This window comes from Bacillus rossius, chromosome 1 (assembly GCF_032445375.1).
Source record: "Bacillus rossius redtenbacheri isolate Brsri chromosome 1, Brsri_v3, whole genome shotgun sequence".
NCBI lineage: Eukaryota > Metazoa > Arthropoda > Insecta > Phasmatodea > Bacillidae > Bacillus > Bacillus rossius.
Genome location: NC_086330.1, coordinates 309,685,897 through 309,713,648, shown reverse-complemented (window position 1 = coordinate 309,713,648; position 27,752 = coordinate 309,685,897). Strand labels below are relative to the sequence as shown.

Sequence of the window (27,752 nt, the reverse complement as noted above, 5' to 3'; positions counted from 1 at the left end):
TATATGTCTTCTAAAGTATAATGTTAATTGCTGTAACCGGGCGACGAAGCCGAGGCCAACACCCGGAATCACTCCGAGCGCTGCACGTGTCGCGAAGTGGGGGTGATGACGGGCGGGGAGGAGAGACGCGGCAGGAGGGGACAGTAGTCATCTAGCGGCCGAGGAAGGCGGTCGCACGGCGAGTCGAGTGCGGCAGCGAGACGTGAGCCAGAACTGGTGAGACTGGATCCGGGCGATCGGGACTTTCACGGTCACGGGCGTTACTATATCGGTCGTCATTGTTACTAATTTAATTGTAAATAAGTATTTTCTTGGTTTTGTTGAGGCGGGACATTGTCCGCATCGGCGGACACGTGCGTGCTGCAACAGGACGGACTTCACGTCGCTGGCGACGGCGTTCCAACTTAATTGGTTTCTCACTATCATAGGGAAGGGGCAGAGACCGTTCATCATTCGCATAAAGAACCAGGGGGTGCAGTCCGCACTTGGCGCCTGCCCAACCCCAAACACTTGCAGCCGAGCCTCACTCCGCGGAGGGACGGGTGTTGTGCCGCGGATTGCCCATGTACCTAGATTACGCGAAGGGCTCAATAAATACTTGTGGTCAAACTGTCGAAATATCATTGCAGCTCGGATAGTGTTAATTTCCCCCGCCACGAGGCCTGAACCCTCCCTGAGCATACTACGCAACCCGCATTACGGGGGTTATATCCGGGGCTACGACATAATTACTGGAAATACATTACGATTAACATTTGTTTTTAATGCCAAAATAATACTGACGTGTTAAAGAGAAAATGCATGTCAGACTATGTTTGCAATTACGTTTACAAGTTTTACTTCATTAATGACACAATTAGTTAGACAATTAATAGTGACATTTATAATTGACAAAGAAAATACACAATGAATATTGAGGTGGACGAGCCATCTCTCAAGGCCAAGAAAAATGCAAGCGACACCAGCTTAACAGTGCGTGGTCCCTAATCGGACCATCAAAAGGGACGTTATGTCCACACAAGACAAACACCTAAATACGGAAAAGTTACATCGAATGAGACTTCAAAGAAAAAAAACACGAACAACAACATAATACGCGCCAAGAAGTTACATGCTATTACAAAATTATTTAAATTACTTTACGTACTTTACATACATACGTTTTACGTACGTCGACGCCTCAGGGGAGAACAATTACAACAAGTTAAGTTCATTAAGTAAATTCAGTTAAGCCAAACATAATTTTCTAGGTGGCGGCCGAAAGGGAATTTAAACAAGACAACCTATTATTTTACGTTACATTAGGGCAAGGACCACTGGCTCACTCGCAAACAAGAATAACACTTACATTATTTCCCCCAAGGTCGCTATCGCACGTCGTTACAATATAAAGATTAACATACTACATGCCACAACAGATAATGTAGCCACTCAAGCTACTGGACTAGTCTAGACGGGATGAGTAAATCAGGCTAACAAGAAGGAATCACAACATAACAGCGGCTTTTATTAAATCGGCGCGGCACAGCGGGCATGCGCCAACCCCAGGAGGGGTGGCGAGGAGAAATCAAACACCAACGGGGAAGGGGGGAGGAGGAGGAGGAGGGAGGAGCGCCGACGCCCGCGCAGATGCGCGAAGTTGGTGGTATCGTACCCGACCGCTACCATGTAATGACTAAATGGGTTATAAAATTAATTTATTGCTTAGGTACTTAACAGCATTCAGGTAGGGTGCATTGGTGTTATTTAGGCAATATGTTGTGTCAATAACATTATACCCTTCTTGTTTACATTATTTGTGCTTTAAGAAGGTTTTTTTTTTTTCGTCATTTCATTTATCGGACTATTACAATGCTAAAGATATTAGCTTATTACCTACATGTTACTGTATACGAAATGAACAAACTAATTGACATTTAAATTCTCGTCATAATTATTAGGCCTATGTGTATGGATGGATTAGCTGTCACGAACCCACTAGCCTATATTAACATGTAAATGCTACAACTTTTGCATTATATATATTTTTTTTATTGCAATGGCCTGGCGGTAGTAAACATAACGGTAGTTTCTTCAGAGCTTAATTAGTCCTTTGCACGAATATTTCACTAAAGGAGCCAGTACTGTATAGTAACAGTGATAACAAAGGGCACATCTGCCTACCTGAAGCAATGTTGCCTGATTACATTTGCAACTTTTTTTTTTACCGTAGTGAATCCAAGTATTATATTTTTATACTGTCTATTTTTTTAATTATTAACTTTATTTTGTAAGTTTATCAAATCTTTTTCATTTAGCTTTGCGCCCGACCCCACTCAGCCGTACGTCCTTATATGTGGCTCTTCGCATAATTCATTTTAATCCCAACAGGGATATTTCAACATTCTACGTAATTTTTCACGTCTTAAGCATTAGGACAGCGGACTTGGTTCGTACACAGTTTCCAGGCTTCGATGCCAGTGAATCGTTATTTGTTAAGGGCTTCCAGCAAGCCTCTAGTGTCATGTACTATCTCTTTAATATATGTGTCTTCAATCTAGCTGATTTTAACTGTGTCATATACGTATTTGCAATCTAACCAAATTATAACTTTGTTAACCCGTAAGAAATTGACGCCGAACGCCAATGCTCCTCTATGTCGCTTAGACCACTATGCCTCATCAACGTCTCCTAGATGAGTGTGCACCGAACGCGCTCGTGCGCGCAGCAAAGTGTAGTTCGTGCGACGAGGCGAACGCCAGGCATCGAGTGCTACGTCGGCGGAAGGATCTGGCTGGGTGTGGCATATCCCTCTGCCGAACTACAACAAATTAATTTATGTTTATTTTTCCACAGGTTTTTATTAGACATTATCTTCATCAATTATTATTTCAGTCCTTTCAAAATCATGTTTCACTGTGCGCTTTGTCCCGAACCTGGCCGGTTCAGTTTCCCGCGAAATTCACACATTTCCGCACGAGGGTTGGCGGGGGGAAGGGGGGTCGCGCGCGGCGACACCATCAGTGTCCTTCAGGAGCTCTGAGAGGCCGGCAGCCTGCGCGCAACGCGGAACCATCAACTGTTGCTTTCACCGACATGTAGTTTCAATAGTATAATATCTTCTTAATCTTTTACGTACAGTTCCGTGGTCGGCCTCAATCTACCATGACGTATTTTACTTAATTAAATCATTGCTCCAAGATGAGTGTTCTACGTAATACGTAAGTACTGTGGGGAGTCTACGAGACTTTACGTCGGCGCTTCACGCCCCAACTTAGCTTACCGGCTACTTAGTTTTGGCCCGCACGGGGCAGCCAGAAGGCGACACGTGCCACCGAACGTACTAACGAATCAGTCCCTGGGACACATCTAGGTATCACGTAGAGTCGCCGGAGACACGGGCCTACGTGCCACTAGCCCAGTATAATAAGTGTTATGTAGTAGTGAAGTGTTTGCTTGTCAAAGTATAATTTGTCATGTTAGAGTTTAGTTACCACCGCTGCACGGTATCATGCCACCAAATGTACTAACGAATCAGTCTCTGGGACACATCTAGGTATCATGTAGAGTCGCCGGAGACACGGGCCTACGTGCCGCTAGCCCAGTATATTAAGTGTTAGGTAATAGTGAAGTGTGTTGTTCGTCAAGATATAATTCGTCATGTTAGAGTGTATTTTGCAACCGCCGCATCGTGCGTACAAGTCCGCCCCTCACGCGCATTAAAATCGTGAGCCGCCACTGAGGAAGTGAGCTGCGCGTGTGACTAGTCGCGTCGGGAAAACCGTTACGGCCAGAACGGGCATCACTATGTAGAGGGCTGTGCCGTAATAAATTCATCAACTATTCTCCAGAAACTTTGTGTTCTTCTTCAGGCGTCCCGAGTGGCCATAACAGCTCGGGGGGCCCTACTGTGTTAACCCCTACCTCTAGCCACAAGGCCGAACCCTCCCTGAGATCTCGAACCCAAGCCGACTCCGTAGCATAGTCGGATGCACACCGGCTTACGGTGCGAGGGGTTCTGGGTTTGAGTCCCGGGTAAGGCATGGGTGTTTTTATACAGTAAGAGATTTGATTGCTACGATATGATAAAGAATGTAATGATTTAGTTCTGGTTGTGGGCAAAAGCCGTTAACCATACAAGCAATTAAAAAAACAAATTATAAACTTACTTGTGAAATGTAATTCCAGTCTGCTTTTTCGGTAGCCTATTTGTACAACCATAAGCACAACACGAAATTGTTTGATTTCATTAAAATCACCATTTCATACTTGTATTCGCCGTTAGTTTTGGTCGCATTAGTGGGCGTGTCCCAAAAAGCAAAATGGCTTCAGCATATACGCTAAACAACTACTCCCTAACTTCTTACCTCCATGGAATTATATTCGTGAGTGTTTGTGTTTGCAAACATTAATAGGAAATTTTAAATATAACCTTTGAAACTTTTAGATCAAGATCATGATCAATATCAAGACGAGGCGACTGAAGTCAAGCGATGAACACTTAATGTTACATTATTATTATAAATAACGTTTTTGAACATACTTTTGTTTGTATGGGCGTTTTAGTGTTTTGTAGGTGTTGTGAAATTCACATGGAAATTTTTTTCTAAACGAAACAGCCACTTTTTTTTTTAAATTAGAAATTCTGCTCAAATTTAGGTAAGTGATAATCCATATTTCGGATGCTTTTTCGTTATATTTGATTGAATTTATTTTATTTGTGTGTTTGGTTCCCCTGTCCTGATGTGGCTCTAACTCTAATGATAGAATGTGTTTTCAGACCTTTAACGGGATGAATTGTTTTTAGATACTGGGTAACCTGAGAAAATACATGGCAATTACCACCTCTGTTCCCACTTAAGACCCGGACACAATCAACATTGTTTTAACACATGCAATGATAAGAACTACACAACACAAAACTATGTTGGGTGGACAATAGACAGCATGGGTTCAGGAGAGGGTTCTTGTGTGAAACACAGATGGTGTTGTTGTTGAAAGTTCTTGTGGACCTTTTTGGGGGGGGGGGAAGCAGATAAAATTTTCATAGACTAAGTAAAGGCATTCAATAAGGTATCACACTAGAGGTTAATGGACAAAGTAGAGATGCTGGTAGATTATGAGAGGGTTGTTATGTTGGGTAGGATGTTTTTTGAGGGATAGAAGACTGTGTGATGGTGAGAGAGGAAAGGTCTAAAGAGAGGGAAGTTATGTCAGGAGAAGTTACGTCAGGAGTGCCACAGGGGCCCCTGTTCACGATAATGATGAACATTAAGAGAGAGGGGTTGGGGGCCAGGCTGATAGTATTTGCAGATGATTGCATAGTGTATGAGGTGGTGGGAAAAGCGGTACATCTGCAAGGTGACATGAGCAGACTGGACCAATGGACAAAGGAGAGTGGAATCTAGATGAATGTTGAAAAGACATACGTAGTCCTAGTTAGATTCACGAGGAAAAAGACGGTAATGAGGGACGTGTATAGCTGGAAGGGGCAGAAGATAAAGCAGGCCAACAATTTTAAGTACCTAGCGGTGACCCTGCAAAATAATGTGGTATTGGCAAAACAGGTTCAGCGAGTAGGGAGAAAGGAAAGGAGGGCAATGGGGCTGCTTAGCAGGACCCTACAGGGAGCAGGGAGGAGGGTAACGGAGAAGGCACACTCCACATTGGTGAGGCCAGTGATGGACTATGTGGTTGTTATCTGAAATCCAACCTAGTGACTGAGATAAGGTAGCTGGGCTGGAGAAGGTGCGGCGTAGAGCAGCGAGGTGGATGATGGGTATGTGGAGAAGAAGGGAAGAGCGAAAGAGGGAAATGCATGGTCCCTCGGAAATGATTAAGGAGTTGGGGTGTGAAGCATTACAGGGGAGGAGAAGGGTGGAAAGGTTGGTCAGACTGCATAAGGTGATAAAGGGAGAGGGTGGCGGGGGCAGTTGGGAACTAGGGTGCACAGAGGTGGTTATAGAGGACATATTGATGAAGGGTGGAAGCTCAAGAGGGAATGAAGGCGAATGGAAAGAGGGTGGCATGGTTTCTTTGGGGGGATAGGGAGGGATTGGAATGGGCTGGAGGATGGAATGCTGGTAGTGAGAGGATCAAGGAATCTGAGGATATGACTAAAAGGGTGGCAAGGGGAGTGAGAAAAATTGGAGTAGTTCATGCCACCGGGTGAAAGCCCAATTGTGGGTGTAACATAACATGGTAAACACAGAGGCCTGGCTACAACGTTAATGAACTTGATCCCAATTGTGTTGTTTATTTTGTTTGTTTTATCCTCCAAAAAATTAATGTATCTGTAGTTTGTATCGTGTAATTATAAGGAAAAAAATAGTACTAACAATAATAAAATCTATAATAGCACAGGAATTGCAAAATTAAATGCGCATAAAAATTTTGTTTCTTCAGAATTTGGTCATTATGATTATAGCTGAACTCTATCTTGTGAACATACAATATAAAATAATATACCTCACAATCTAGTCAACACATATGTTTCATAACGTTCAGAAATGACAACGTAGTAGAACGTTCAGAGAGAGAGAGAGATAGAGACACACAGAGAGAGAGAGAGACAGAGAGAGAGACAGAGAGAGAGACAGAGAGAGAGAGAAAAAAGCACGAGGTAGTACTGCTTACTCTCTCATGTCACGCCAAGAGTATAAGGGGGCAAGCAGCAGTAAGCGAGCATGTGCGCTCATCATTGGTTAACTATTTCAATTAATTACTAATTACCTATGGGTCAGATCAAAAATCGGCATAGACTTCCTGTCTCAGAAATTTATTCTCTATCTGATCCAAAAAAAAAAGTGCTGTCTTTCACGGACACCCTATATATATATATATATATATATATATATATATATATATATATATATATATATATATATATATATATATATATATATATATGTCTAAAATTGAATTGGTAAGTATAAAATGGGAATAGACAAAAAATCTGTAATTTTCTTGAAAATTTTTTTTTTAGTACATACCTAGTAATCAACATACAAAATTTCATCTTTGTGCTTTAACTAAAAAAAGTAAAAAAAAAAATTTGAAATTTTGAAAAAGTACAAGTTACTCATTATGTAAAATTAGCACCTAAAAATGGGTTTGAAGTACTAAATGCTATTATTATTTTAACTGTATAAATAGCCCAACTTTGAACAAAATTAAATTATAAAATGTTTATAAAAATATGTTTTCAATTAAGCTGTTGAAACAAAAAAATTTAAATGAAAATTAAAACTAGCCCTACTACATTTAATCATTGTTTAGATTTTTCTCAATTCTTGTTTACTTCTGGACATATTTAATTCTAATACAAGTAGAATATTTTTTATTGTTCTTGTGTTTAGACTGATATCCTCAACAAATTATTTTACTCTATGGTAAATGTTCAAAAGAAACCACTGTATTGTACAAATGAGACATTTTTATTGATAATTCTTCTGTTATGCTGTAGCCTTGACCAGTCATGGTTGTAAGTTCCCATTGTGATAATTTCCTAAAAAACTTTGTCTCTGTTACCCAAACACTCATTTTTTGAAATTGTGAATGATGTTTGAGGGCCAAGTGAATGGTAAAAATGAATCATCAAATCGTTGTATTCCATACTCACATTTTAACTTCACAAATCCACCAGTTTTGCTCATAAATATGGGTAAATATGTATAAGAATTACCTTTGATTTCTTTAGAGTAAAATTTGATACTTTTCTTCTGCTGAAAGTAATCTGGTCTGAATAAAGTCTTTGCATACTAGTCATTGAGACAGCCTTTTAGTAGCAACACTAATCCCATTACAGGCTTTCTTTCCATGAGAAGTGGCCAAAAAATGCCATTCAGCTTCAAGACTGAAGTCTTTAGAGTGGTTACACAATTCAAATATTTTTTTTGTACTGGCTGACAGTTTTATCACTAAACTATTTTTTTAACTGAAGGGGAAACTTTTTGACATCTTTGGAAAAAATATCTTTGAAAACAGTGCACAGCTACAGTATGTGTATATGTTAGACATTACCTATGTTTCAGTTGCATTTTAAACCTTTGAATTTGGAGATTTTAAATTATAGTTTTTAGTTATTAAGATTTAATTTTACTTTTGGTAGGTGAAATAGAGCTGGTGTATGTTTCAATCATATTCTACCAGATGGAATTCTTTTTCAACAATTTTTTTTTTCATCTAGGATATATTGTGAATGCTTGTGTACTGTAGTTTATTATTGGCTTTGTGTATTTATTAAGTATTTTCATTTTCTTTGTGCTTAATTCATTCTTCATTATATATGCCGTGTTCACCGTAATATCAGTGGTTTTGCTAGCATTTCGCTTGTTTATTTTTTGGGGTGCATTTGTTTGGATTCAGGTTATATGAAGAAACATGGTTTGTTTCTCTCAGTGGAGATGGTCTTATTTAGAGCATGGTGTCTTTGTGTTTTTTGCTTTTTTTTATTAAACTTGGTATTGGTAATATTAATTTTATCTAAATATAGTGTCGGAAGCCTATCATGTGGTCAAAATTTCACTGCTTCTCATACATAATATTGTTTTGAATTGACACTCTGTGTCCTGCTGTCTCAGTGAACGAGTCTTGGGTCATGGGACTCGTGTCGACGGTTGCTATTAAAGGGGTTTCTAATTATTTTTTTGTGGTGGCTTTTATATCTGTGATTGCCAAGCGAAGGTTAATTATGTTACCTGCATTCCATTTTCTCGGGTTTGTAATGGGTGTATGTGTGTGTCACCTACATAGGTATTGCATATTATTATTATTATTATTTTGATTATTTAAATTGTTATTATTTTAATTATTCAATTTATTATTAGTGTCACTTTTTTTCTCTCTGAGTTTTTAGGTATGGGTTTATACAGAATAATATTACGCCTTTCTGTCATCCTTTGTTGATTCCTAAGGGATTGTTAGGATTTTTTAAAATATATTTATGTTAATCTATATATAATAAATATATTAATGTGAGTTTCTAGAGTAAAATTGTACTATTATAGTTACAATAACTGTGGTTTGAAAATTAATAATTTTTTTAGTGTAGTTTGTTTGATGTATTTTTTCTTATCATAATTTTGGGTATTTTTTCTTATGTATTTAGTTTTGCATTTAGTTCTCCTCTGTAGTGTTACTATTTTGATGATGTGTTTAAATGTAAATTCCCTTCCCTCTCTTTTTTTTTCTGTTCCCCTATGTGTCTATATTTCTGTTTCTCAATGTCTTTGTCTATCTTTCTCTTTTTCCGAGATTTTGTACGCGCACATGTGCTGGGGTGTCCTCAGAGTGCTTTTGTTTTTCTAGTATGGATTTATTTTTTTTCTGAAAATTTCTGTCTAGTCCTGCTTTTGCATCTCCTGTGCAAGGCTGGGCTACTCTTGGGTGGCTGGCGCCAGTTGAAGGGTTAGTGTTGCATCACCCTATGTCTAGTGGATGCATTAGACTCTCGGCTAATCTATGCAGCATCTGTGGGGGGGGGGGGGGGATGCAGGAAGGGATGGTTAGTGCATCGGCAGGGTGTGACATGCTCACGCCAGGCTGTAGTTTGTTTCTCGGAGTGTGGTCGGGAAAGTTTGTCTTCGTACTGCTTATGGTAAATACTATAGGTATCGCGGTAAATTAGTGCGTGATAATTAGCACCTTGTGTTGCAAACAACTCACTTACAACAGTTTGCATGAACTGACATTTTAATGTTATTTTTATAAGGGAATGTGCAGTCGTGGTCATTTGTGGGGTATTTTATTGTGCTTCGATGTCTTCATGACTGTAGCAAGAAGCTGACACATATTTCTTAAGGTGAGTTTTGACATGTTTTAGTCTTTTTAATTACTCTTTGCATTTTTAGATTGTCTCCACTCCTACCTTCCCTGCTTTTCTCTGTCTTTTGGGATGCTATATGTTCCTACATATTATCTGCAGTCTGCATGCTCTGCCCAATAACATTTTTTCCTGCCTTCAAAATGGCTGACTTTTTTTGGTGGTGGCAATTTACAGCATGCCTCTAGCGCTCCTTGTTGGGTGCTTTCAGAATACATCTTGCCCCTCCTCCCCCTTCCCTTGTCCAGCTGTGACAGCTTTCACTGTAGCCTCTAGTAATTATCCCCTTGTGGCAATAGTTTGTACTATTTACTTTGTGTGCCTGGTGGCTGTTTTTTAAACTACTGTGAGTCTGTTGTTCCTTGCCAACTTGCACTTGCATTATTATATTGTAGGGCATTGTGGGTATTTCCCAGGGTTGTTTGTGAGGACAAAGGGAAAGGCATGGCACGACTTATACCATATACATATGTGCATACCATTTTTTTCAAAATGGAGTTCCCTATACTAGTGTACTATGTATAACTTTTCCTGAATCCCCTCTTGGGCATACAATATTTTAAAGGTATGGTGTATCATGCTTTCATACCTTCTTATAAATTATGGTATTATTAGTTTTTCTCAGAGACCTAACATATTTTTAGTATATTCCTTCTGATATTCTGTATTTTTTTATTTAAACCTTATCTAATCATATACTTCCCAATTTTACTGATGGTCCAGTAGATGGCATGTCTTCCTTCTGACTTCAGGATCACTCCGGTTGTCATGGTTTGATCCCAAACCACTGCACTCTATTTTTTATACAACTTAAAATAAAATATATAACACACATCTACACTAATGCTACTTTACAACAAAACCTAGAACTACATGTGACTTCAGCCAAGATGGCGGACATCTGCAGTCAACACTAGCGCCCATAGGCGTACCCAGGAATTTTTTTCGGGGGGTGTTCTTCCAAATTTTTAAGAAAAACTGCATAAACACCATAAATTAATTATTTCATGAGTAAATAAATAGAATAGTCTCAAATTTAATTTTTTAACCTGGGCTATTGTTGATATGTAATTTGTACGTAATTTTTCTTTCAATTAACTTAAGCAAGTTCACATTACAATATTAAAATAACTACAAACCCCCCCCCCCCCCCCCCCCAAAAAAAAAATATATATATAAAATATAAAAATAATTAGTTGACTTAACAAATTTACGTACGCACTTTACAAACTTATTCCTAATAAGTTGACGGCATGACAATAGAATAATTGCTGTATAATTTGATTGTAAGGGTGTTAGCAACTAAGGCCGGAATTACAATAGCCCATCCATCCGTCATCCGTCTGTCAATTACGTGACCTGCACCCAATAAGATGGACTGAAAAATGTCATCCACTCGTCAGTCTAAAGCTTGGTAACTTTATACTTTTGACAGGTGAATGGATGAACCTATAATCTCCTAATTTCTTCTAGGTGTTTGCATATAAAATATTATATTAAAATGTATTAAAGTTTGTTTAATTGTTTAGCTGATTCCAAAATCATTTCTTAGCTTACGTTTAGACACATTTTGAAAGCTCTTTTTTGAAACAAAAATGGTCTAAGTCACAGAAGTATTATAATTACGTATGGTAACTCTGGAAATGTGAAAATACATACTGAAAAAAAAAGAAACACTCTGAGTTTAATGAGTTTCAAGTACTTACTTTACATAATTGTTTAAGTAATATAATTACATATTATAATTTTTTTCCCCAAAATTGTTAAGTTTTCTCAACAGTTGTCAGCATTGACATGGAGAAATATTATGATGGATGAGCGGAGTGTTGTAAATCGCCAGCCGACCTCCGTAGCGTAGTCCGATGCACACCGGCTTATGGTGGGAGAGGTTCTGGGTTAGAGTCCCGGTAAGGCTTGGGAGTAAAATTGAGACTTATTCAAAATATACACTTGCGATAAAAGATGATGAAAAACAATAATGAAATTGATATTTCTGGCTAAATGGATACCGCTCAAGGCCCAAATCCAAGCAGTGAAGTGAATTGAAGTTGTATATCGCTTGGCGGCTGAGGGACGAACGAATGACGGACGGATGCGATGGGCGGTTGTAATTCAGGCTTTACAATTCAAGTGTAGCAAAACAGAATTAAATCTTTACATATAAAAATCTCGTGTCACAATGTTTGTCCGGGCTAATTTCCAAAACTACTGCATTGATTTTAATGAAATTTCACACAAATATTTGTAACTTTGTCCAACTTTATGTATATAGGCTACATTTTATTTCGATTAATGACAGCATTTTCCGAAAATCAGCTCCCAAGGGTGGTTTAAGCACTGGCAACAGTGGGTACTCCATCTCCATGACAACGGGATTTTGCATTGTTTATGCCTTCTGCGTCTTCATGGCAACGGTCATCGCTTAGATAGATTTTTTTTTTCAATTCGAGGCATATTTCTGTATAGATTTAATTATTATTTTATGTAAAATTATTTAAATTAAAAAATATATTTGTGCGAAATACCACTAACTGACTCATTAATATTGACTTGAAATCTTTCAACCGATTGAAACTTAGCATAGTTACTCATTTTTTAATGTATGTAGATGCTCACTAAGATATGATTATCCGAAAATCAGCTCCAAAAGGGAGTTTTGGGGGGTGTAAAATATCAAAATTCCAGTTTTTGGTAGAAAATCACCATGGCAACGGCTGTTGCTTTGTTGATGCTTCATTCGTCTCTATGGCATAAACTAATTCACTGTTAGTGCAGTCCTCATCACCGTTGAAATTTTACGGGGACTTTAAATATCAAAAATTGTCTTTTTTTTTTTTTCAATTTTATATCCTACAGACTAGAACTTGACAGTAATGTTCTTCATGTTATGCAGGATGACGTTTTCCGAAAATCGACTCCCAAGGGTGGTTAAGCCCGGGCAACAGTGGGACAGCGGGATTTTGCATTGTTTATGCCTTCTGTGTCTCCATGGCAACAAGCATTGCTTTGATTTTTTTTCCATTCGAGGTGCAGCAGTGGCGTACCCACAAGGAGGGGCATGTATAATGAGCGGCGCAAGTGTTCTGCCTGTAGACTGCCGTAGCGAAGTACGGGTACATCAGTTGTATGTTGCGTGCTCGAGAATCGGGAAACCATCAGTGCTACTCGTTTTCTCTCAGGTACATTATAATGCATTGTAATAAATATTTGTCCAGATTAATTGCATTTTATTTCATTTATTATTACTGTAAATGGGATATTTAGTCTCATTTTTTCCCCATTAGTATAGCCGTGCGAAGCTGGGTCGGGCAGCTAGTATATTATATATATATATTAAATTATATTGTTCTATTACATTATTCGCTAAAAACACATACACATTGAGTTGAGGCGATTAAGCTACTGACTCAAACACAACTTCACACCACGTTTCACTCAACGAGGTCCCTTTCATCTGAGGCGAGAAATTTACATTTAAGCTTTTCAATGTTTGTAACAGTCGTTTAAAATTACGCACCTTGCGATAATCAAACTTTTTCTTCGTGTTATACGTACAGATGTACAGTATTTAAATGAAAGTACCTGACTTGACAATACGACCAAAAAACGTCCCATCCCCCTCCCCACCACGTTTTAATACTTTTATAGAGTTTTGTTTGACATAAGGTCGCAATAACTACTGTTACTCAATGCCCAATTCTACTAAGCAAATCTAAAACATAATCAAAGTAGAGTTGAACTGATTATTCCATAGACCAATCACCGCGATTTGAGAATTAGACTGACCTATCATGAACCAACCACTGCAATTAAAATTTGTTTACGTTTACTTACCAATTGGGCTGCATGGTGACGTTATTTCTCTCTTTCCCCTCGTTTAGAAATAAAGCTCAAATGACATGAGTGTTCATAATTTTCTTGCCATATTTCGGTAAGGGGGGGGGGGGGGGGCTTTTGAACCCCCAAAACACCCCCCCTGGGTACGCCTATGCTAGCGCCATCTGGCAGCAAAAAATGAAATCCATATGGCAGTCATACCATACAGTATGTTTGTTGACAGCTGACAATCACTGTAGACAGGGGTCGGCAACCTTTTGAGTCGGAAGAGCCAAAAATTACAATTTACAAAATTTCAAAGTTTTTAAAGAGCCACAAAAATTTTTCTTGCCAAAAATAAATAGTACTTGCATAAATAGTTTTTTGATAAAAAAAACTAATCTATTTATTCATAAGAAAAATTTATTCATATATAAGTAGTGTTTTTTCACAACAAATTAGATAATATATATGGTCTTATTAGATAATCACTTATTATATTAGTAAAATATTAAAACAATTAAACACTTACTTACAGCACTAACTTGTACTTCAATAACAATTAACTGCGCAAACACATTCAATGGGAGCATTGTCTTGGCATGGTTTTAGAAAGTTTGGATAAATTTGGCTCATAACTTGTTGTTTTAAGTTTCAAACACGACTCTAAACTTTAATTTGTTAGTTGGCGTATCACTTTAATTTTAATTATATTCATGCAAGAGAACGCTTGCTCGCACGAATATGTCGATCCGAAGATAGTCAGCACTCCAAATGCCAACTTCTTCACCTCACTGTAGCAATCAGGAAGACTATTCAATGCGTCGTATATAAGTGCCTCAACTCGCGGCATTTCTTTTAAAGCTGTCCACTTTTGTTGCGTTACGTACATACATTTCTGGACCTCCAACTCTTCCAACTTGCTTTTCAACTCTGTAAATTTTCCACTCCACAAAGCTTTACTTTTTAAATCAATCAATTGCATTTCTAGAGATCCAGTATCAACTCCAAATGGCTCAATGTGGATTTCGTTACCATTTGTGTTGAGAGGATTTACTATGAATGCTAGAGTGGTTTTGTTGGTTTTGAATTGTTGAAATCTGTCAGAAAATTCATCTTTAATTTTTTTATAACTGTTCTGAAGTATTTCGTGTCAACAGTTGCACTGGTTTTATCGCGATGTTGCTTAGAAATTGAAAATGAAGTAATTTACCGCTCTGAATATCTTCTGCAAAAATAATTAATCTTTCTTCGAAACTAACCAATTCTTCTACCAAAACATAGGCTGGGTTTCCCTTTCCTTGCAGTTTTAGATTCAGCTCATTTAATTTCGCTGTGATATCCACCATAAAGTAAAATTTTTGCAACCATTTGCCATCCTCTAATTCATGCCTTTTTCATTGAGGAATGAATTTATTTAATTCAAGCACAAAGCAAAACGTTTCAACACCTTACCTTTGGAAAGCCATCGCACTTTATTGTGAAGAAGGTCGGAATACTGAGTCTCCATTTCGTTTAAGAATTCTTTAAACTGACGATGGTAGAGTGATTTTGACAAGATGCTGTTAACAATCATGATGACCAAATTCATGACCTCAACTATTTTGGCCGGAAATGTTTGGGCACAAAGTGCTTCTTGGTGTATTATGCAGTGAAACGTAAGAATTTCGTGGTTTATTTTGCTCTGAAGAATCGTTGTTGTCCCTTTATTTTTCCCGTCATACTTCTGGCTCCATCAGTTGCTATTGAAACGATTTTATTTAAATCGATCTTATTATCTTTGAGGAATTTTTGCACGGCATTCGCTATATCTTCCCCTCTAGTTTGTCCCGAGAGTGGTAGCAATCCTAGAAGTTCTTCTTTTGGACCTTGGGAAAACATATACCTAACAAAAAGGGCAATTTGTGCCGTGTCTTTTATGTCGCAAGACTCATCTATAGCAAGTGATAAGGCAGAAGCCAGTTGAATGTCTTCCACCTGCAAATATGTTACATTTGAAGACATTTTTGCTATTCTGTTTTGTACTGTTTTAGCGGATAGAGGCAAATCTTTGATTTTTTTTTTTTTAAGATTACTGGTTTGTTTTTGAAATCACGAAACAGTTCTTCAGATGCACGTATGAAGCAATCTTTGATATACTCAACATCTGTGAATGGTTTGCCTTTTTTTTGTTGCGATTTCTAGTGATACCGCGAAGCTTGCTAGATTAACATTACTTGTAGATTGCGTCCAGTTACTTAACATGGAACTTGATTGAAAACAGCAATGCATTGGCGTAGCTGTGTTCATAAAGTTGGGGGGGGGGGGGGGGGGACAAATAATGATTTTGATGTCATGTAAACCCATTCCCCTCTTACTAAGACAGGGTGTCCGGGGGTTCTCCACCGGAAAATTTTGATTTTAAAAGTGCAAAATAGCGCTTGTTAAGCAGTTTTTGTATCTAACCATTGGATACATCGATGTTAAAATTATTATTGTTTCCTTAAGATAAAATTTGAGAGTGAAGAAATTACAAATAAAGTTGGGCAGAATAATATTATAAAATAAAAATATCACGGTCTAGAAAGTTGGGGGGGACAGTCCCCTCCACCCAAAAAGTTCAGGGGGACACGTCCCCCCTGTCCCCCCCGGTTCCTACGCCTCTGGCTGTTTTTGTTTTTTGAGCTCGTCGACAGCTTTTTTTCGTTCTTCACCGACGGACCACAGAACAAGGAGGGAGATATAGAAGTGCGACTGATATGTTGGAAACTGAAACCATGTTTGCGCGTCAAGTGGCGCTATCAGATGGGTAAAACGATTGGTAAAACGAAAACCTCGGGCGGATGGATAGCTTTAAATTGATAATTTAACTGGTTGATGACATATTTTTTTAGTAAAATATAACAAGCGTGGAAAAAAACAGGCTTACTACTAGTTTGTAATAAAAAAAGTATTTTCTGTATAAATGACTTGGTGATGCAGTATTTCTTGTACGGAACTAAAGAGCCGCAGCTTCACATCCAAAGAGCCGCATGTGGCTCGCGAGCCGCAGGTTGCCGACCCCTGACTGTAGACAAAACAGTTTGTGGGTAGGGGAAGTGTATCTGGGTAGGAGGGTGTATAATTTCTGTCTGCGACACACAATACACATAATAATTTTTTCTCTAATCTCTGCAGTGTACCATAATTACCCCATCATAGTACCATAGATTCAGTACGGTGACTATAATTATCGGGATTACTGGAAAACTGGGGTCAGAGTTCCACGCTGCTCCCATAGCTAAAAATCGCTACAGGTGAAACTGGGTGAGGGTAGAGGAGGTGTATGTGGGTAGGAGGGCATACTATAATTAATGTATGCAACACATACTATGTGCAATAATTTTCCAGAATCCCGGCCTGTGTACCATAATTACCACCTTAGTGTTCTTGTACACTACAGTTGTACAGCATGCTACAACTCTGGTGCATACTGTAAAATTGAGGCCAGAGTACTATAGGTACTCCCTGTACTGACAATACTCTCACCACTTTCAAATACAGATGCCCAAAAAACAGAAAATTTGGATTTCCTTCAGTACTTCATCAGTATCTACAGTCATCCTGTTTTTTCACTAATGCTGTCAATATCATTGTCAGTGTGATAAGGTATTGTCAATATTATTAGGTGAATGAAACTATGAGAGGGTGATTTATGAATGAGTGACAATGAAATATACTTACAATGGAATTAAATAAAATTAAGTATATTATCATTGAAAGATTTGTGCAATGGTAGTGCATGACTTGATGTAAGCTTTTGGACATACACCATTGCTAAGCACATGCATGTCTGTTGAAGAAAACTACAAAAAACCAAAAGTCAAAAACACAAATTAAGCAAAAATTGCTGTTGTCAACAGGATATATACACCACATAATATTCCATAACAGGAATATGGTCAACAAACAAAGAATAACAAAGAAAAATGGATTAAGAGAACGAAAAAAAAAACCACATATGATGAATTGAACCCGTAAAAAAATTCAGCACAACAGTTGAAACGAGACGAAAGCACAACAAAACGAAAGGACGAAACAAACACAATAGTTTTCCAAAACAGAAACAAGCGACGTTTCGGGAACTGCTATCTGCTCCCGTCCTCAGGCAGAGACGCACATGGTACGAAAAAACAGGTGCGACTGTGTAGGGGCGATTTTTTTTTTTCCTAGCCTAAGTTAATTCTAAGTGTGTAGGGGAGGTCCAGGTTAGGGGAGGACCTAAGTGTGTCTTAGACCGAAGCCTGTACACTCTACCATGCGGGTTTTTAACCATGCAGGACAAGGGCGCGTGCATCGTGTGCTTATTGGGATTTACTGGCCAGCCATGGCTGCGATTGGCGCCATGACTGACGCCCCATTGGTCGCCTAGCTTAAAAGCTAGCTAATGTGACCCAGGTAAAAACTGCATAGACACAGGAAAAACCCTGGGCCGGTTCATGCGGGGATCAAATATCATGCATTAAGCAAGCAGGTAACTACTGGACAAGAGGGAAGAAGGGTCCAGGTAAGAAGAGTTGGAGGGGCTGAAAAATCAACCATGCTGGAGTTGGGTGCTTGGGCCTTGCGGCCCGCATTTAAAGGTTGGGAACTCCGGGGTTATTATTAACTAGGGGCGCATGCGCCCCCAGGGGCGGGCGACTTCACGCGTCAGCCAAGCCACAGCTGCCCAGGCAGCCACAGTTAAAACAGAAGTGGGCAGACGAGCCAGTAAACTGGCTCGAACTGCTGGCTCTCGGAGCGAAAGGCAGCCTGACATTGCGCCATCTTCATCTTCCTTCTTCCAGTCAACAGCCAACGACCTTTCAAGCCAGGGTGGGGGTAAGTCGTTCAGGCGAATGAAGTATCTTGCGAGTAGTACCCTCTTGCCCCCCAAATTCCTGGGTCAGTTGAAGGTCGCTCCGCCCAGGCTACCACTGGCTCCAACAGGGCCCCAACTTGAAGATGCCGACATCTCTTCCTTCAGAATTCCAATGCTGTTCAGTTCCGTTGCGCGTGCGGCAGTCCACAGCTCCGCAAGTTCCAGCCCGCAGTTCGTCTTCACTTCGCATCCAGGGCACATCGAGCTCCCCTGCGGTGCCTTCGCCGACGGAACTGCTTTCTGCCGTGTGCCGAGCTACATTCAGGCTTCTTTTCACCCCGACAGCCGTTATAACGACTCCACAGGCCGGCCATTGGTCCGCGGACTGCTATTGGTTATTCACAGCCACCCCAGCGAGATTGCAACTCTCGAGCTGGGATCCCGTATCCGCCACCCGCGGGACGCGGTCGGTAGCAGTTGGCACTGCTAGGCCGCCTCCCGTATGCACACAAATCACGCACGCACTGCCAGCCTTCGGTTACCCAATAGGGCGCAGGGAACTCCCAGCCAACAGCCCGCGAGAGAGATGCGCACGCCCCGAGAGACGACTACTGACGTGTAGGGGCTGGAAAAATGAGGGTATTTATCAGAGAATGGACTACATCTTGCTCAGCCAATGGCAGACAAGCTGTCTCCCCATTGACTGTGCACCATGGATTTAAAGCGGATTGGTTATGGTAGGTTGAGTATTGGCTATTGTTTTGTGCTGCAGGAATGTTTCTCTCTTAATCAAAGGGATCCACATATTTTTTAATTCAATGCTCTGCTGGCTGAAAATATTTTTATTGCTAATAATGAAGGCTGATTCTTTGCTTTTCCTTTTTATTTTATCTGGTTCCTGTATGAATGGTTTTGAGTATTCCCAGAGAATTTTGTGGCTATTTTCCCATGTATGTTCAGCAAGTCTGGATTTTAGGGTTTAACCCTTCTTGCAGTTGTTTTTGTGTTCTTTGATTCGGGTGGATAGAGCTCTGCCAGTTTCACCTACGTACATGTGGCCACATTCACAGGGGATCTTCTTATACCCACAGTTGTGGGTTTGTAATTTTTTCTGTGGCTGGTTTCACCTTGGTAACAATACTTTTAATAGTAGATTTAGATCAGCATTCCGCAATACATGGTGCGCCAGGCAACAGCCCACTCCAGTAGGATAAGCTGCGGCAGCAGTGCGTGCGCTCGCCTGCTCCCCTTTTCAGTATCCTCCGTCGCCGGGCTCCTTCTCAGCCAGGCGCGCGGCCGAAGCCACTGCAACACACGGCCAAACGTCACCCGGGCTGAGTCGGCTGCATGCCGTGATCACATGATAGCTGAGTGAACCTTGGCGAGCAGTGCACAGCACAACCCTCTCCTGATCGAAACTGCTCTAACACAAAATTTTATCAAAACTTCAATTAGCTGCCAAAACATTCTACTGATCTTAAGAAAAATACCAAAAACGACAGTTGAAACCCGAAATGCGGAAAAACACCATGATAATATTATTGACCATGTAAGGACAGACTTAATACGCCCAGGAAATGCTTTAGGATGTGGCAGTTTCAATTTGTTGCTTTTCAATCCGAAATGAGGCCTTGACATCTGATGTTTGCATACTTAAACAATAGTTCACATCAATTATAGCCATAAAATAGTGCTGACAGTTCCTTTACAGTTATGAAATTTGCTGACTGTGTTGCCTGGTTATTGAATTACCACGTGCTTCTGACTAAAGCTCCTACACAATGGAGAAAATTCCATCGCTTTTCGTACTCTTGACGCATTACTTTCCCTTTTTCTGATGCAGAAGATAACTGCGAAAAATCAATAAATAAAATAAGTTGGGATACACATAATTTAGTAGATAAATGCAAGTTTCATTTATCGTATTTGTATACATATTTGTTTGAAACAATACTTATTTCAATATGTATCAACAGTACTCAAAAAATCGATATTCGATCACTTGCATCATTTGTGCAAATGTAATAATGTAAATGAAATAAATTATTATTGTTACTCTTTTTTTTTAAGGGTATTCCGCAAAGGAAAGTGATATAGTTAGTTACATACTAGTCAAATATAGATAATGGAGATATCATGATACCAAAGTCACATTCCTAGTTTTAACTAAATGTGCATATGATGTACAGCTTAAGTTAACTAATTCCTTACTTATTTTGTTCTAGGATACTCCAAGACCTGTCAGTGGAAGAAGCAACAACTTAATTGGAACATTTTTCTTAGAGTACCTATACATGAAGAATATAACTTTGTACAGCTCATTACGAAGACTGGAAATGTTAAAATAAGCAGTCCTAATAAGAAGGAAGAAGAGACCAAGTAATGAAAAATAACATTGTTCATTGTTGCGGCTAGAGACAAATGGAGCACATTTGATACATGTCACAGAAAACTTACTCCTCGCCATAAATTGTTGGCTAAATGTTACATTTCCAACTGTCTGTCTGAATTTCAGTTAAAAGAAATTGACGAAGGTACGGCTTATACCCAACTGAAAGAAAGTGCTTTTGATGATGCTGATTTGCAGAGTCTACCATGTCTCATGTCCTGCTTCTGCTATGACAGTGATAGTTGTATACAACAGTTCGAGTTGGTGTGTAGTGAACAAAAGTGTATTTAGCTTTACAGGAAAGTGGTGCCAAGAACGGGACTATAAATGCACTCGCAGAGATATCTTGGCTTTTAAATACAAGTAGTGTTTTACGCTCATTAAATGGCATTAATAAATTGTTACATCTTGTTAACAGACATAATATGTTTAATATACCTTGTGTAATGTATTTTGTATTTCATAAAACTGTGTTTCTTTATGATGTGGATTTAATGTTAACAACTTACATTCACGTAATTTAGTAGTCCTCTTTCTATTTCATGCAGAACTTCAGTTAGCATCCTCAAAAAACTTTCTTGGTGACTCTCGATTTGTACGTTAATGACGGAAATTAATTTCCTGCAGCTAACTATTTCAATTATTATAACATCATTTTGGAAGGTATTTATTACCTCTCTGAAATTAGTGTCTTGTTTCATTATGTCTATTTCAATTATTTGCAAAAGATGTTCAAAGTTTGACAATAAAAAAACTAACCATATTTTCTATTGATTTATTTATTATTTATCTGTAACATGCCTGTCAGCATTAACATAACTTTACAAATATTCATACTATAGACAAGTAAAACTAACAAACTAACAAGACTATATATACATGAGAATGGCTTCACATACAGGGTAGGAATTACATACAAGGTAGCACTACATACATAAAGGCAGGCACAACCTGTAAGGCAGGCACCACCCAAAAGACAGGCACATACTTACAATACAATCCATTCGTCCAGTACATTGTAGGTCATGCTACCCGAAGCAAACAACCATTAAGTGTAAATGTTGAAAGTAGAAACTTTGCTGAAGGGAAAAAATGCTAAAGCAATTTCTGAAAATGGTATTTTTATAACTATTAATTGTTGCTTGAATATTCAGAAAAAACTGCAATTTAAATCCCACTGCATTCTCTCTCTCTCTCTCTCTCTCTCTCTCTCTCTCTCTCTCTAAAAAAAAATACACACACACACACACTATTATTTGATGGAAATTTGAAATAAATATAATTGAAAACAGTTAAATATATTATAATATAGTTTCCTAATATCACACTAATTTGAAATACTTTAATACTTATTTAAAATAAATGTTTACTTTTTTTAGTTCATAAAAATTTACAATATTATGATTTCAAAACCTTTATTAAATCACAAATTATTTCAGAATCCAGTGGAAAAAAAATGCACTGCTGCAAAAATTTAGTATTTAAACAATAAATCTTTCACTTAGACCTATGAAAACCAAGACCAGGTTGGATAAAAAGCAGCCACCGTGAAAAATCCAAAACAACAAAAACTTATTTTATTTTGTAAAGTTTACACATCTGACTGCAATTTAAACTAATATTGAATTTGTGTAATATTGCAATAAGTCATATATAACTCCCCTCCCCTTTTTTTTCTTTTCGGAATTAGAGGTTCGCACAAATGTAGAAAGAACAGATCAAGAGAATAATGGAGTCACTGTCACCATAAATAATTCACGTGTTTCTACTTTATGGAGACATTCTTACCATAACCCCACAGACTGCTACAGGTTCAGTTTATAAACCTTCCCATACTAGAATAGTGCTTTGCAAAAAAACTAATAAATGGTCATGATAAAAATTAAGCTGTAAGCTGCCATGGCCTATTTAATTACAAAACCTAATAATTGAATTGCAATTGAACTTAAGTTTTTTGTATGTGTCTTTAAAATATATTTTGTTCAGAAAAAAATCTTGGAATTTATTACTGAGCATTTTGAAGTAACATTTATTTACAATAAATCACTGGTGATTAATAATGCAGTACCTACTCAACAATTAATAAATGTTAGTGTATTGTACCATGTAATTACTCTATACATGTTTTAAATATATATGTTTAGTCATAAGTTTCAACCCAAATCCAGTGGGATCCTAAATTAATACCTAACATGCTTTTTGTAGAAGATCCTATTCTTATCCCAAATTGAATCATTCAGAATATTTGTAAGAAATGTTGGCATTTAACTTTATATCCTAAAATTGTGGCAAATAGATTAAAATAAACCCTGTTTAATGTGTTTAGACTTATTAGAACTCAAGTTTCAAACAAAAAATAATTACTCTAAAAGACCACTAAGCAGCATAAAATATTTTGGAAAAACATGCATTCTATTTTTATTTATCAACACATGTACAGATAGTTTAAAATAAATCTATGATGGTTATGTTCAAAATTATTTGTATACTTGCTGATTTAAAATGGAAAATTTGAATATAGTAAATGTTTATCAGTTGCCCAAGAATCATGTGGATATGTAACACCTTCTAGTGAGTAATATATCCTTGAGACATAATACTGCTAACATTGTATCATTGCTTTACCTCTACAGTCTGTGTGTAATTTAAGAACTATTGCTTTTAAATTTCTGAAATTTCATAAGTACCCGTTGATTGGCTGGTTAGAATGTTTTCATTGATCATGGTGTCATATCTTTATATATATATTTCTTGTGTGCGTGTGTATGTCACTGAACTCCTCCTAGACGGCTGAACCGATTTTGATGAAAATTTGTGTGAGAGTTCACGGGGATTCGAGGATGGTTTAGATTCACAATTGGATATTTTATCTCGATTCTGAGTTAAGAAAAACTAAAAAAAAAAAACACGCTTTAAAAGCAAAAATTGCAACGCATTATTAGAAGCCATTAAGTTTTGCTATTGTAAGGAACTAAGTAGAGAGTAAGAAAAAAATAAAGATCCTGACAGTTTATAGCGTCGCCATATTTGTTTCAATTTTCAATACCCTTTTTGTATATTACAATTTAAATTGCAGAAAAAAAATCATGTTTCATAGCCACACAAATAGTGAGGATGGTTTAGATTCACAATTGGATATTTTATCTCGATTCTGAGTTAATAAAAACTAAAAAAAACACACTTTAAAAGCAAAAATTGCAACGCATTATTAGAAGCCATTAAGTTTAGCTATTGTAAGGAACTAAGTAGAGAGTAAGAAAAAAATAAAGATCCTGACAGTTTATAGTTTCGCCATATTTGTTTCAATTTTCAATACCCTTTTTGTATATTACAATTTAAATTGCAGAAAAAAAATCATGTTTCATAGCCACACAAATAGTGAGTGTGTGTCATTTCTCTATGTCCACGAGGTCTCGCCGCGTCAATTTTCTCCTTGGAGCGAACCCGTCCGCTTAATTAAATAAACAGCTTTTATCGTTGAATGATTTCATGATTTATTTAATAAAAATATGCTCTCATAAAAAAATTAGTTAGATAGACATTCAATAGGTGTCTTTCTCTCACTCTCTCTCTCTCTCTGAAATGTATGTAGCTTGCTCGCGGGTCAGTAATGCAGACAATCTTTACATTCTAGCTCGAGACGGAAAAAACAGTAAATGTGGTTTACAAAGACATTTTATGAAGTGTCTTCCCGTCATTACATTTGAAAGTAGAAACATATTTACTCAAAATTTAGGTAGTAACATATTTTTATTGCAAAGACTGAAATATAGGTGAGAAAAATTATCATTTGTGAACATAAGAAAACTACTACAACTGTATCAACTGTTATGTTATAATGTTTAAATTTCTAAATGGTGCAAGATAATACAAAATTCCATGCGGAAAAAGTCGTGGGTAGCAGATACGTATAGTTATAGGTGTGGGGCTATGCATGCTGATTTTTCATATACTGCATGGATGCGAACATATAAGAATAATCCATCTATCTTACTATAATAAAACAGTACTTTTTCTGTCTGTCTGTTTGTACGCGATTCTGATGAAATTTTGTGTGTGAGTTCATGGGGATTCGAGGATGGTTTAGATTCACAATTGGATATTTTATCTCGATTCTGAGTTAAGAAAAACTAAAAATACACGCTTTAAAAGCAAAAAAACTAAGCATTGTGGATAATTAGCCTCCATGGCAACGGGCTTTTGCATTGTTGTTGCCTTCTGCGTAACCATGGGAAAGGTTTTTGGTAACGGCAGTGGCGTGCCCAAGAGGAGGGGTATGTATAATGAGAAGATACAAAATGTCCAGCGTAGAAATACTTACCGCCATATCCATATCTCACAAAAAGTACATTTGGGCAGGACAATGTCTGTCGGGTCCGCTAGAAAGATATATAGAGAGATAGAGATATAAATAGAAAGATAGAGAGAGTTATAGAGATATACATAGAGAGATAGAGAATTAGAGAGATAAAGAGAGATGCTTAGTATACGTTTAAAAAATTACAAAAAAAAATTGATTGAGGCATTGCAACGCATGCCGGGCATTATCTAGTGTTAGTAATAAAAATTGCCTTAGGTAATGGTGTAAAGTGTTACTAATGATTTATTTATCTATTTGTAAGAGCAGTAAAATAATTTTTTAAATTAATTCCACCTGGTTGGTTAAGTTTTCATGTGTATTCAAGTAATTATTATATTTTATTTCCTATATTTCCAATGTTTACTAATGCCAAGATGCTTCTGGTATGTTGTAGAATTTATTAGAACATTTGAATGGTATTAACAAATATTTTGAGAACTTTGAATTACAGACATTTCCATGGGAGTTTCAATGTGTGGGAAAGAGACGGTAAAAAAATGTTGTATCTCTGTATTTGTCGCCTGTGGTCTCCTTGACTGATTTTTTTTAAGAATTTTAAAACATCATTTGTGATTGGTTGTTGAGTAATTCACATGGGCTTGTCCTTTTTGGTGGAGAATGAGTTGGCCATTTTAAGTCATTGCTTGGAAGTTGACAGAGACAGTCGTGGTTTTTAGTGCAAGTTGCGAAATTTCATGCCGGTGGTCTGTTTCGTGCTGTTTGGATATTTTTTGGGCATTATTTTGAATTAAAAGATTTTAACTATAAGCGGCAGAGGGGGCAGAGGTGGAGTTTTTTTTAAATTGGTGGCCTTGTCACAGGACAATTGTCTCTTAGCCATTTGTACTGTGAGGTTGCAAGCTGCCGTGAGATTGTTATATTGTCACCGGTAGTAAAGCCTCGCGAATTAGGTTGGTTGATCAGTAGCTTCTTGCTACAGGCTAGCACCAGCCACTTTACAGCATAATGTGAACACTCATCAGTAACCGCGAGTGATTGGCCAGCGCTGTTTTAAGTAGCAGCCACTAGCGAACACGAGATGGTCACGTGACCGGCAGATAGCTGCTGTGAGCGCCCCACCAGCCAGTCTGAACCCTCAGCAGCGCACAAGTTGCTGGCAATGTATTCTTTGGTTTAGTTGTGCGTACCCAAAAGGTACATTCTCTAATTATGCAATGAGGGTGATAAAGGGGTCCAGTTATAGTTTTTTTTAAATTTATGTACGAAGTGTGAGTGATCATGGGACTTTTTGTCTAGTGAATACATTACAAGGTACGATAAGGACTCAGCTTTCATTAAGACCTTGAAAAAATTTAATTCTGTGGTATTATATGTTTCTCTGGAACTTTAAAAAAAAATAAGCATCAGAAAAACATATGAACCTCTTATCATAGTCCTAAAGAAAAAATTTTCCACACTACGCTTGGCACTACTGTGTTGTTACCAGCTATTGCTGCTGACTGTAGCATGAACCCCTTACCAGCCTAATGTACTGACTGAGGCTTAAGAGTTATGAACTAGTTATCTGACCAAGTGAAATTCTTTGTCCTACGAATTTTGTTTTCGTTATGTAATGTTTATTTGTCATGAAATGGCGGCCATTTTGAGTGTTTGATAAAATCAAGAACAAAACAAAAAAAATCATTTTCAGAACTAATATTTCAATTGAAAGGCATTTACAAGTCTACTAATATAATATTTAGCATCAGTCAAAACTTATGCTTTACCATCTGCAGTGTACATGTATGTAATAGTCAGACCATTAAGCTTACCAAAGGTCTGAACCTTTACAACATGTACCTGTGTGCTCCTCGTAATTCATGATATTCAAGTATCTATTGTAGCCTCATGTAAATGTGTTCCCCATTGAAGGTAGGTTGTTGATGATCGCTTCACTATCTTTGTTTACTTGAACTCATGAAGATTGGTTCATGGTTGAGGGTCTGGCTGCTTCAGCACACTTCATCCTTCGTGTTTACAGTGTGGTTCCTTGAAGCTGAATTTTTTATTTGAGGGTCTGGCCATTTTAGTGCATTTGCCTTTATGTTTATGTGGATTTTGTGCATTGTCCAGTTCAGTTCTCTGTTTAGTGTCTGACTGCTGTAGTTCTTTGATTATTCATTTTTTAAGTATGTTTTGTGTGATTGCTGTGCCATGTTGATGTGCTTGGGGCTATTCTGTGTGATAGGTGAATGGTTGGCCGGCGACGACTTGTGTGGAACATTGAGAGGGGTCGTTCTGTAAGACTTGTGAACTGGGAGGTTGGAGCTGCTATTTGTGAGATCCTCTCACAGTTATGGAGCAGGAGAAAGGGAAACAGCCTGCTCGTATGATTGGCTACTGGATGTCGGAGAAGAAGCGGCAGAAGTTGAACTGGAAAGAATTTGCAGCTGTCTGCAGGCAAGTGTGCACATTCATGCTTGTTACCTGCCATTGCTGCTGTTACTTTTATTTACTGACCAAACTGTTATCAACAATATTGACTTGGTGTTTCCTCATAATGTTTTGCCAAAATAATTTGTAGTAGAAGTTTAGTAAGTTTTCTTACACTCTTAACTAATATTAA

General features: G+C 38.0%; 1 protein-coding gene across 3 annotated transcripts in view; it reads left to right on the top strand.

The window, feature by feature from the left end:
- The first annotated feature begins 4,298 nt into the window (after positions 1-4,298).
- The window catches only part of LOC134527894 (inositol-tetrakisphosphate 1-kinase-like), a 93,121-nt gene continuing 69,667 nt past the window's right edge, over positions 4,299-27,752 (top strand). The window contains exons 1-4 of one of the 3 annotated variants that reach the window (XM_063360898.1): positions 4,340-4,638; positions 12,830-12,981; positions 20,663-20,971; positions 27,375-27,586. In XM_063360898.1, coding sequence (XP_063216968.1) covers positions 27,483-27,586 — 104 coding nt within the window. In that variant the 5' untranslated portion in view covers positions 4,340-4,638; positions 12,830-12,981; positions 20,663-20,971; positions 27,375-27,482. Of the gene's footprint in view, positions 4,639-12,829; positions 12,982-20,662; positions 20,972-27,374; positions 27,587-27,752 lie in introns of all 3 variants that reach the window. The other 2 variants (XM_063360896.1, XM_063360897.1) reach the window with 2 other exon arrangements.